Here is a 12,411-nt window from a genome sequence, read left to right as displayed (position 1 = left end):
GTGAATTGAGGGTCTCATTGAACAAGTGGCTTTGCTTCAGGTGGCCCAATGGTGAATAGTTTTTCCTAAAAGTTTTTCATGTAGAGCTGAGATGTTACTGGGGACAGGCTGGCTGCCTTCTTGAATATACCATTACTGTTTCACAATGAGGCTTCCTGGGTCCTTTCCACCTTGTTAGTCATTGAGTCCAAATTGGCTCACCTCAAAATGATTATCATATTGGAGAGTCACAGGCCTCCGTAGGTCAAACATTCAATTTAATCAAGAGCTCAGGAACTGGCTAATAGCTGCTTTTCAAAGGGTGTCTACCTGGTAACCGGGTTAGGGAGGCAATGAATCCTAAACGCAAGGGGGCATCTCCAAGTGGAGGTTGCCTCTCTTTTTCAGAGGCTCTAAGTGTCATAGAGACTTGTAGCTCAAAGTGGTCATTAGGGTGGTGGGGCCCCAAAGGTACTAGCAGTTCTCTGCATGTGGCTCTTCTTGATCGTAAGTGGCCTCAGGCACTTATGAACATTCACAATACAGGCATATAAAGTATCAATACCAATTGTACATTCAGCAGTGGAAGCCACAGAAATACCATGTTGTTAGCTTTCCTTCTCCACTTCAAACAAACCCTGCCCAAACCCTGCTGGTTCAATCCAGACCTCTTCTCCCCCTACAGATTGAGTAGGATGATGACTTTGGCACCCATATCCGAAGAAGACATGAAAGTTGAGTCTCTGCCCCCCTAAAGTTCCATAGCTTTTTGGATATCTGTCCATAGTTCCACTGGACAGAGGCATGTGGCCTTTGATCCTCCTTGGGGACAGGGAGACCTTGGTCCCACATCTAGTCATCTTTCTCCTTAGAGCATCTGAGGTTGGGGTATTGGGAAGGGAGAGATCAGGGGTGCAGAGGGAGAGAGTGGCTCGGCACCCGGTGAGTAAGAAACACTTACTCTGAGTTTTGAGTGGTATGTTGGTGGCATGCAGCTCAATGAAACAAACCACCAATGTTTTCAGTCCACACAAAGCCCTATATTGGGCAACAAAGTCATCGTTGATGAGACCATCTATTTCAATTTTGGAGACCTCTGGCTTCAACAGCTACCCCCTACATTGCTTTTCAGCTAGGGCTGTGGGGTTTGCATTGATTTGGGCTTGCAGCAGAGACTTTTATAAAGGAGTATACTCTAATCCAGGGCACAGCTCCCTTACCAAGATAATACGTTTTAAATTCTCATTCTGTTTCAACATAAGGGTTAGGGATGTTTTCCAGGCCTATGGCTCTGACTGCAGGAATTTGTCTAGAATTCATTGGGTCAGTTTCTCATTTCCAGGGGATCACCTTCATCAGCATTGTAAATCCAATCCTGGTCGTAAGAGCTAAATACTAGTCAATGAGTCATTTATGGTTTCCCTTGGGAGTTTGTCTCAGAGAAATCTCTCTGAGAGGGCCAAAGCTTCCTTATAGCAGCCAGGACCTACTACAAAAATCGTTTTACACTGTCATCTCCGAATGGATTTAAGATTGGCTTGATTGGCAGGAGGGGCTGAGCACTAAGCTGTCCTAGCTCTTGCCATTCTTCATTAACGAGAATTATGTGCTCCACTCCTTCATCTCCCAAATGAATCAGCCAGCTCTTCCCAGAGCCTTCATAAATTTCCCTCCTTCCACACTCAGTGTGGGTGCTCCTATCTTTATTGTCTGAAAGAGGGTGGAAACTTCTCCTCCTCCCCCTATCAGGATGAATCTTAGTGCTAATTGTTACAATGGGGGCTGAACACCAGATGGGTAGCACATCCCTCTTGCCCCTAGGAGTGTTAGCAACAAGCAGGCAACTGTCTTTGAATCTACCTCTGCGTACTTGTCTGGCAACTACCTCCCCAGTTTCTCCTCATCACCAGGCAATGGAGTGGAGGACCATTTACTGCCCGGGTGGAACATCAGAGGGGTTAAAAACTTTGAAAGCATAGAAAATTGTAGAGAGCCATCAAAGTACACAACACTGGTCAAATGAAATGTCAAGCACAAATCATGGTCATACCTGCTCTACCATGGTATAAACAGCAAGATTTAAAGAAAAAATTATTAAAATAGAATGAACAAAGATTCTGAGCCATACCCCACTCCAACCAGGGTTGAAATTACTGTGCACATACCGGGTCAATACAGTGAGGACCAATCTCATTTAAGGTTTGATTTCTCTTATGTGAAAACTGAGACAACTTTTTTGAATTTATGTGATAGAGCTCTCTCTTTTTTCTTAAACAAAATAATAGGTGTTGTATACTCTGCTCTTGAAGGCAATGCTCACTTCATCTTTTCTGGCTTCGTATCTAACAGAAGGGAGATGGAGTGATAGATAAAGCCGAGCTTCAGGAAGCTTGTGACCAGGTCAACTTGCACTTAGATGAGAAGCTCCTGGACCAGCTATTTGACTACTGTGATGTAGATAATGATGGGCTGATTAACTACCTAGAATTTGCAAATTTTCTTAACTGGAAAGATAAAATGCCTCTTAAAGAATATGAAGAGAGGGTCATTATTAAAGGTATGTAATGTTTGAAGGTTTGCTAAATTCTTAAGTGGACTTTTATATTTTCATTTTTCTAGGAGCTCAACTCTCGTCAACTTTATTACGTGTTTAAAAATATGCACATATATGCATATTTATTTATTTGCTTGTTTTTTTTTTTTTTTGTGAGGAAGATCAGCCCTGAGCTAACATCCATGCTAATCCTCCTTTTTTTGCTGAGGAAGACTGGCTCTGAGCTAACATCTATTGCCAATCCTTCTCCTTTTTTTTTTTCCCCAAAGCCCCAGTAGATAGTTGTATGTCATAGTTGCACATCCTTCTAGTTGCTGTATGTGGGACAACACCTCAGCACGGCGGACAAGTGGTGCGTCGGTGTGCGCCTGGGATCCGAACCCGGGCCGCCAGTAGCGGAGCGCGCGCACTTAACCGCTAAGCCACAGGGCCGGCTCTCTTTGGTTGTTTATGCATAGAATATCTGTGGAAGGATAAGAAAGAATTTGATAACATTTATTATTTCCAGGGAGGGGCATCTGGGTAGGGGAGGGACAGTGTGGCAGCAAGACTCACTTTTTAATCTATGTTTTTGTATCTTTTTTTTGTGTGTGTGAGAAAGATAGCCCTGAGCTAACATCCATGCCAATCCTCCTCTTTTTTTACTGAGGAAGACTGGCCCTGGGCTAACATCTGTGCCCATCTTCCTCCACTTTATATGGGATGTCGCCACAGCGTGGCCTGACAAGCAGTGCATCTGCGCACACCCGGGATCCAAACCCCAGGCCGCCAGCAGCAGAGTGTGTGCACTTAACCGCTATGCCATGGAGCTGGCCCCTATGTTTTTGTATCTTTTGAATTTGGAACCAACTATTACTCATTCAAAAGAAAAAAAGTTAAAACCAAACAAGTTACGCAGAAGCCCCAAATATGAAAGACAGTTCCTCAGAAAGTTGTTTGAAAACCATTGTCTTAGAGTAATTAGCTCCCCCCTCCCAGGAAAAGTCAATAGTAAAATAGAATTTGACTTAAGAAAATTTGATCTTTTAAATTTTGTAAAAAAAGGGAAAATATAATCCTTACCTTTATTCAAATATTTTCATGTTTTCATATTACCCTCCTGCATCACTAGCCATATATAGATGGATACACATACATACATAAGCACATATTTTAAATGTAGCTAAAATCACAATGAATGTGCCATTTTTATTTGGAATTGTAAAATTTGGCTTTCGAATTTCTATGGAATGAAGAGATACTTTTATGGTTTCTGTAAATTTCATTTTCAGTTCCCTCATGCTGATACATTATGAATTACTAAACCATTTCCTCACTCTGAAATTTAGGTTATTTCCAGATATTTTTAAAGTAATATGGGTAACATTATAACGATTATCGTCTCTCAGAAAGCTTTCTGTTTCTAATTATATCTCATTTCTTATGAATGTTATTATTGTCCCAGAAGTAACTCTATATATTTTCATTTTGCTTTTCTAAGTGATTGTACCAATTTGCAACTCTATCAGTCAAGGTTGTGAGAAGGTTTTATTTCAACCTTGCTACCATTGAGTGTTATTTTGAAAATTCTTGTAATTTAGTTGGTATATAATGATACATCATTTGCTTTAATTTTCAAGTCTTGATTATTAGAGAGGATTAACTTTTTAAAAAGGTTATTTGCATTTTTATTTCCTCTTGGAATATCTCTCTTCTAAAAAGTGAAGATACTACTGTTTTCACATTTATTCTGGTCATGCCGTTCTGCAAGGCCATAACCACATTTTGGGCTTTATTGATGATACGAGCCATTACAAGCTTGTGGGATGGCCTTTCTATTCTGCCTACTAGGAAAGCAGGAGAATCTTCTCTACCTAAAGAAGCTTTTTATAGAAAACAACTCTACTCCAATCCTTTCTGAAATAAAGAGGGGGTGTGTTTTTTTCGTGGCACAACTCATAAAGTAGTAGGGGAAGCAGAAGGCTGCTTTCAAACCAGATGGTTCTTCAGATTGTTCCTGGTTTTTGGATCCTGACTTCATCAGCTGTTTTCAATGGAGTTCTTGAGGTGTTTCGTCTTCTAAGATAGTGGCCAGTGGGCCAGAAGGGCCTCAGGATTGTTTTGCCAGGAATTTTCTTACATCAAATTCTATCTTACTGTTGACTTCTGGAGGAAAGGAGGGTAAGTAGTCTTAGACGATGGCTTTCAAACCGTTTTCTGAGGAGCTGTTTTTCATACTTTTAACAGGTGTCTGCTTTTTTGAGGGTAGGCAGGGGATTAGAGAATCTGGAACACTGGGCCTGAACGCTTTCACGGCAACGATTCGCAGGAGCTGCATGGGGGGTGCAGACTTGAGAGAGGCTGTCTTTCTGGTTTGCCATGGTTCCCACCCCTCTCTGATGCTGGGGCACCATTTGCCCTTGAAACCCTTGTCTGGGCCTTCCAGACCTGGAGTTCTTTTAGGCACTGAAAGACCATAGCGCCCTCTAGTGCCAGCTCTGGAGTCACCAGCTCTGTGAAAAAGAATGTGTCAGGAATTGACTCGTAAATTTCAGAATTGACTCAGCAAAGCAAATCTGCAAAGAGGACAGTCTTCCAATTTCAGTCATACCTCAGGGTTTTCTTTTATACACTGATTTGAAGTGTATTTATACTTAATTAAATACACTGATTTATATTTATATAATCGGTTCCTGACCTCAAAGTGAGTTTTCATCGCCTCTCCAAGTGTTGAAATACGAGGGGTTCCCCCCATGATCGTGTATGTGTGGAATTTACAACTCCAAATGTCTTCTCTTATCCCTCCCTAGGACCCAACGCTAGGAAGAACTCTGGTAATCCTGTCGTTCAAGTTAAATATGAAAATAAACTCTAATTTAAAACAAGAGGAAAGAAAAATAATAGGTTCTATGTTTACATTTGGTCTTGCAGATTTAAAAGGTTTATGCTAGAGTAAAGTGAGCGGAGTGGTAAAAAGAAACATGAGATCGTGTTCAGATTTCCTGGTCTTTGACGCTGGCCTGAACTTGTTCTTCCACAGTGGGGTACTGGCATCAGTGGAGGGCTCACACCAGCCCAGTCTCGCTTTCTGCTGGCAAGAAGAGACTAAATGGAAAATTGATTTTGTTGCAAAGCGGCAAACACCAAGTAGTAACTTCTTCCTGTACGTTTTTTTTTTTTTTTCCCGTTTCCCTCTTTACTTAAAAGGTAGAAAACCAGATTGTGCAAATCCTGCTGAAGCTAATGTTGATGAATCTGAACCAACTCTCCTGATAAAGCCTGAAGATATTGTCTTAAAAGAACCAGGGAGCTCAGAAAAGACTCTCCGGACACTTCTGAGGCCAAGCGATAGAGTTTCGAATCACTATAAGACCACTTCTGCTGAGATCAGTGCGGTTGTAGGAGCTGTTCCTTCCACTTGTGAGTTTCACGTTATTTGTTGGTTTTTTTTTTTTTTCCCCTTCAGCTAAGACAGCAGGAGAGATGATTTATTGTACATGTGTTACATTCAGCCACAGCTGAGAAGAGAGCTAGTCCAGAATGTCACAGGTCCAGGGCAAAGGACCAAAAGGGACTGTTTTGGTGTGAGTAAGGTGGCTCTCTCAAACGTGGTCGCGGCACTCAGATGGTGATGGATGTTCTAGATCCATTGAGACATGTTCTAGATCCACTGAGACAAGTTCTAGACAGTAGGCATGTAGTCCAACAGTTTGTACCAGCGTCCCCAGCCTCTGGCTTCCTTATTTCTGCTACTGTGGCTTCCATGGGTGCACAAGCTAGCGGTTTACTTGGACCTCTGTCTCATCTTTCTTCTTTTGTACTTCAGCCTGCGCATTCGCTTCTTCCTCCACTTGGCTCTCATGGTGCGGAGGTTTCTAGGAAGATGGCGCTAAGGCTGAGAGAGCTGTTGAGTTTTAAAAGGATCAGCAAACGTAGCAGGGAAGGGTCCTTTGTCTGTCCTTGCATTGTGCCCAGCCTCTATCTCCATCAGATTGTTGGTTTCTCAAAGCCTAGGACCTTCCATTCATTTATGTATTCTAAGCACCTGAGGGGTCTCAATAAATGTAGGCTGAACTGAACTATTGTTTATAATGACCCAAGTAAAATGATTCTCTCTGTATTAATGAAATTGAAACCATCATGGTTCAGAACACTGCATGTTATGCATTGTAGTAATTCAGACTTCAAGTGTTAGGAGACTTTTAAACCACATGATTCTTAGCTACAAACAGATTTGCTTTCAAATATTTGAAGAGCTCTTACAAACTATTCTTTTATTTTCGTCCCCCATCTATTGGTTTGCTAGGGCTGCCATAACAAGTACCACAAACTGGGTGGGTTAAATAACAGAAATTTATCATCTCACAGTTCTGGAGGCTAGAAGTCCAAGATCAAGGTGTTGGCGGGGTTGGTTCCTTCTGAAGCCTGTGAGGGAGAATCTGTTCCAGACCCCTCTCCTAGTTTCTGGTGGTTTGCTGGCAATCTTTGGCACTACTTGAGTTCTGCTGCATCATCCCGATCTCTGCCTTTGTCTTCACATGATGTTCTCCTGTGTGAGTGTCTATATTCAAATGTCTCCTTTTTATAACGACTCCAGTCATATTGGATTAGGGGCCCACTCTACTCCAGGATGATCTCATCTTAACTTAATTCAACCCATAACACCCTATATCTCAATATCGAGCATGATGAATATTGGTTATTTAGAAAGACTATTTTGTGTCGGTCAAGATCATTTTCTTGGACTAAGAACATGATTAAGAGTTCACATATTTTTCTTAACTGGAGTTTTTAGACATCCTGTACATTCTGGTGTAATGAGATCTTGCTACTCCCTTTAGAATAGTGTGTCCAATAGAAATGTAATTGGAGTCATATGTATTTTTAAATTTTTAGTAGCCACGTTAAGAAAAAGAAACAGGTGAAATTAATTTTAATAACATATATTTTATATATAATATATATCTCTAAGATATTGTCATTTCAACAATTAATATAAAATGATTAAATATTTCACATGCTTTTTATGGTACTAAATCTTTGAAATTCAGTATGTATTTTACACTTACAGTACATCTCAATTTAGAGCAGCCACATTTCAAGTGCTCAATGGCCACATGTGGCTGGTGGCTATTGTATTGTACAGCTCACTTTTAGAATGTCTGTTTTCCTTCCTCATTGACGTCCTAGGTTATCCCATCTATGGTGTTCCGACCATTCGGTCTGATATTCCTGCCCCCCGAATTCGTCGCATCAGTGATAGAACTAATTATGGCGAAGAAGGCAATGCCTATTCATTGCTACACCCTACCATCTTTGGCCAGAAAGGAGTGTTTGAAAGAGACTTCTTCAAGACCAGATCGAAAAAAGAGGTACAGCATTTTATTTCAAAAGGGTTGAAAGGAATGTCAACTTCATAAACACACAAAGATGAAAATGTTTATTTATCAACAACTGCTGTTTTAGACTTTTTTAAGCTTGAGATTTTATATTACAAAAGTCATCAGGATCCCCAAATATAGGATTCTTGAGGATAATGTTCAATTTGGTTGTGACATTTTGGTACAAGTCCTAAAGTAGAATTTACTCTATGTTAGGAAGCATTGCATTCACATCATATATTCACTATGACCTATGTAGAGAAAGAAAAACGTTTTCCTAAGACGTTCAACACTATTCTTAGTTGAGAAAAAGCAAAAAGGATCAATCCCTTCCTTGTGTAAGTATCCTTATGGTCTTCAGTCTCCAAAACCAAAGAGTAAGTATGAGGAGGGCCACTCTGCCACCTTCCTTATGTACTGCTGTCACATGTCTCAGAGTATCTGCAACAAGCACTGATTTAAACTATTCTGTCCTGTTGCCACACCGTATATTGGCCCATGTATCTTGTTTTATTTTTTACTCGGAAAATGTGGTCCTCACATCCCAGATGATTTTCTTCCTAAATGGATTATAAAGCAGGAGCAATCAGCTGGGTCAGAACACTCACTGGGGTTCTAAGGGCCAAGGATAAATAACAGTGCTTGGTCAGACCAGCCTGCCTCCATCTGTACTTGTGGAAAACAGGGTGTGATCTAGGGAGCAAGTACTTCTTCAGTGATAGAAATGATATGAATAGACATGTGGTGCCTTCTGGGACTTCAGATGAAGGGTTGATGGCTTGAAAACTTGCTAAATACTAACTTAATTAATAACAGATCCATTCCAAGGATGCATTCCCACTGAGGTGGGGGAGAAAGGAAGGGAGAAACTCAGAGGACAATGCCTACTGGCTGGTCCCCAAGAAGGAACCCAGGATCCTCCCCACGACGTAAGACAAGAGACACTCCCAGAGTGTATTCTCACTTCCCTCAGTTGCTCCAAAGGGCCTATGAAATACAAGCTCACGGTTGCCAAAAGAAACAAAAATCTCCTGCTTGTTTCGTGATGCCTAAAATTCTTTTAAGTAGGAAGTCATCCTTTATCTCAAAAGTCCGGGTAAAAAGTAAGAACCCAAAGGCTTGGTTTGAGTAATAATGTTAAGTTGAGAATAGATGGGTTTCTGTAAAAGTGTTAGCTAATCAATACACCAAGATGGAATGCTGAACTAGAGGAGGAATGCCTCCTGAGGAGTGGGAAGGACGCAGAGGAGGACGTCTGGGGTGCCCAAGACTGATTGGGACCCCTTCACGAGTTCACTCTGTGGGGACATTCTTTACCTGCCACTGGATGGGGGGAAAATAGCAGCTATGTGGGGGAGCATCGAGGTGTTTTTGCTGTACAGCTGCAGCTGCTGGCAGCGCTGCTCTTCTGAATTTCAAGTGTATTTGATTAGACTATTAATTTCCCACAAGGGCCCATCATTTCTAGGGGATCTTTTAATTGTTGTTAAGATTCTGTTAATAGGTGGATTCTGCAACTATTCCATTTCTTTGGCTTTGCTATTCACTATCTAACCTTTCTTTCCATTTCCCTCTTGGCTTTTTCTCTGTATGCTTCATAGTAAATGCTTTTCCTCTTTTAAATTTAGTTTCATTTTTTACCCACATCTTTTATTCCTTATACTCATTCTAACATTTCTCCCTGTTACTAGTTTTTATCTTTCCTTTCTTATATTTTCCCTGGGACGGGAGAAGCATGTTCTCCCTCTCCCTTCATCTCTTTTGTAATTATCGTTGCAGAGAGATTATTAATAACTGGTTTTCAATGTGCTCCACTTTTGGTCTGCTCAGTTGCTTGTGCATGCGCCATCTTGCTGGCATTTGCACACCCACAACTCTAGTTAAAGTTTACAACAGGCCAAGTAAAGATGTTTTATAAATATTCCTATTTTAATGAAGAGAAACTAATATTCAAGGGGTTTACATGACATACATAAGGTCATAGTGACAAGAAGTGACTGAGATGGAACGCAACTCCAGCAAGTTTTCTATCTTTAACTCTTTTACTCTTTCTGCTTGAATTTTCCTGCCTCTCTTTAAAATAACCAGAAACATTTAAAGTTGAAAGTAATTTTATATATTGGCTAATCTAGTTAAACACCCTCACATTCTTATTAACAAAAGTATTCCTGAACTGAAAATACTGGAATTTTGGTATTTGCTCATTATATGTAATGAGCACATACACACATACTAACATCCTCCCTCCCTCTACACATACTTTTTTTGGGGATAAATATCCATAGTCTTAGATGTTATAAAGATGTTTTTAAAATACAAATTTAAAAAAACATATAAATCTTGGTCTGACTGTCAATGCTTTTTTCTAGATTGCTGAGATACTATGTAACATTGGTGTCAAGCTTTCTGATGAAGAATTTGAAAATATATGGAATCTTGCATCAAAGAAACATCACAGAGGAGAAGTTTGTGTCGAGAACATCAGAAATGTTCTAGATGAGCTACAACATGCAGACCGGATCACGTGTAAAACAACCGTGTGATATTTTTGGAGTTCATTCATTTAAACAAAAAAATTGTTAAATCTGTGTTCGTCTAAAAAATGTTTGGTCCATTCTGGTTTTAGATATTCTGTTACAATTCAGCAATCACTGTGGTAGGCCTCATATGCCTTTATGTGTTGCTAATAAATTAGATTTTGGATTTTAAAATTTATTTTATTGTTTTCTATAAAAGCACTAAAGAACTTGACAAGCACTTGGAGCTAACCTTTAACTTCACCAAAGGCGTAGTTCAGAATGACATTAGAAGTTGTAATGTTTAGTATGCCGAAGAATTCTACCCGGTTTAGTAGGTTGTCTGAAATTCAAAGTCTGGTTTGTGATGCCAGGTTCACAAGATTTTGCCTACCACATTTTGTTATCTTTCTCTTTAGGTGTCACTATGACGTGACTTAAGCTTAGCGGGCTTTTAGTCTCTATTAGTGTCTGAAGAAGACCAATTTAATCACAAGGAGCTGAATTTAGAGAGCAAAAACTTGAGTTTCAACAATGACATAATGGCCATTAGTTTTTAATATCTTTTTCTGAGCAGAAAAGCTTATTGTCCTTGAAGCATCTGAAGATGACGCAGCTGACCCACCATTAGATGTACCTTTAGAGAGTTATTAGTAGCAAATTGTGCTGAATCATTCCCTCCCTCCGATCATCTTGGCTCTTTGATGTACAAATGTGGTGCCCTGGCCTGGCTCAGGTGGGGGTGGTGGGGGTGTGTGATCTCAGCACAGTGTGCTCTTTCTGTATATCAAAAGAGTCCCGGTGTCAGTTGAATCCATGACTGAAGCTTTGTCAGTAATATAACTTGACTGATTGAATGACCAATAATGTGTATTCTATCAATATTTCTCCGTGATAGATCTTGACCTTTTGTTGTTTGTCTGTCTATTAGTATGAAAAATTACTGTTTAACTTACATCTTGTGGTTATACTGTAGTCTTCCATTACTTTAAAAAAAAGAGACCTAAGGTTTGAAAAATTGCTTTACCTAGTCTCTAGAAAAAAATAATTTTTTTTTTGTGAGGAAGATCGGCCCTGAGCTAACATCTGCTAAGCCTTCTCTTTTTTTTTGCTGAGGAAGATTGGCCCTGAGCTAACATCCATGCCCATCTTCCTCCACTTTGTATGGGATGCTGCCATAGCATGGCTTGACAAGTGGTGAGTCGGTGTGCACCTGGGATCTGAACCGGCGAACCCTGGGGCCGCTGCAGCGGAGCGCGCGCACTTAACTGCCTGTGCCACAGGGCTGGCCCCCTAGAAAAAATAATTTTATAATACATTTCTTATATAGGTAATTTATGTAGTGGTGTGTGGGAACCTGATCTTAATGGTTCTCTAAAGTCAATTGTGAGCATTTTTTTCCCAGCACTGTGTTCAATGACCTCACATTGCTAGCTTGAAACCAGCTATAGTGGGAGTATTTTCTTTTTTTTTTTTTTGGTTTATTGTGGTAACATTGGTTTATAACATTGTATAAATTTCAGGTGTACATCATTATACTCTATTTCTGCATGGATTACATCATGTTCTCATGTTCACCACCCAAATACTAATTACAACCCATCACCACACACATGTGCCTAATTATCCCTTTCACCCTCCTCCCTCCCCCATTCCCCTCTGGTAACCACCAATCCAATCTCTGTCTCTATGTGTTCGTTTGTTGTTATTATCTACTACTTAATGAGTGAGATCATACAGTATTTGACCTTCTCCCTCTGACTTATTTCACTTTGCATAATACCCTCAATGTCCATCCATGTTGTCACAAATGGCTGAATTTCATCATTTCTAATGGCCGAGTAGTATTCCATTGTGTATATATACCACATCTTCTTTATCCACTCTTCCCTTGTTGGGCACTTAGGTTGCTTCCACGTCTTGGCTATTGTGAATAACGCTGCAATGAACACAGGGGTGCGTGTATCTTTACGCATTGGTGTTTTCATGTTCTTTGGATAAA

At 40.3% G+C, this 12,411-nt stretch overlaps 1 protein-coding gene across 1 annotated transcript in view; it reads left to right on the top strand.

The window, feature by feature from the left end:
- The window catches only part of EFHB (EF-hand domain family member B), a 47,940-nt gene extending 37,391 nt beyond the window's left edge, over positions 1 to 10,549 (top strand). The window contains exons 10-13 of the mRNA XM_058553764.1: positions 2,329 to 2,536; positions 5,720 to 5,932; positions 7,703 to 7,884; positions 10,263 to 10,549. Coding sequence (XP_058409747.1) covers positions 2,329 to 2,536; positions 5,720 to 5,932; positions 7,703 to 7,884; positions 10,263 to 10,436 — 777 coding nt within the window. The 3' untranslated portion in view covers positions 10,437 to 10,549. The remainder of the gene's footprint in view (positions 1 to 2,328; positions 2,537 to 5,719; positions 5,933 to 7,702; positions 7,885 to 10,262) is intronic.
- Positions 10,550 to 12,411: the final 1,862 nt, after the last annotated feature.

Source organism: Diceros bicornis, chromosome 2 (assembly GCF_020826845.1).
Source record: "Diceros bicornis minor isolate mBicDic1 chromosome 2, mDicBic1.mat.cur, whole genome shotgun sequence".
In the NCBI taxonomy this organism is placed as follows: Eukaryota; Metazoa; Chordata; class Mammalia; order Perissodactyla; family Rhinocerotidae; genus Diceros; species Diceros bicornis.
The sequence above is the reverse complement of the archived record's forward strand: the minus strand, read 5'-3'. Positions and strand labels throughout refer to the sequence as shown.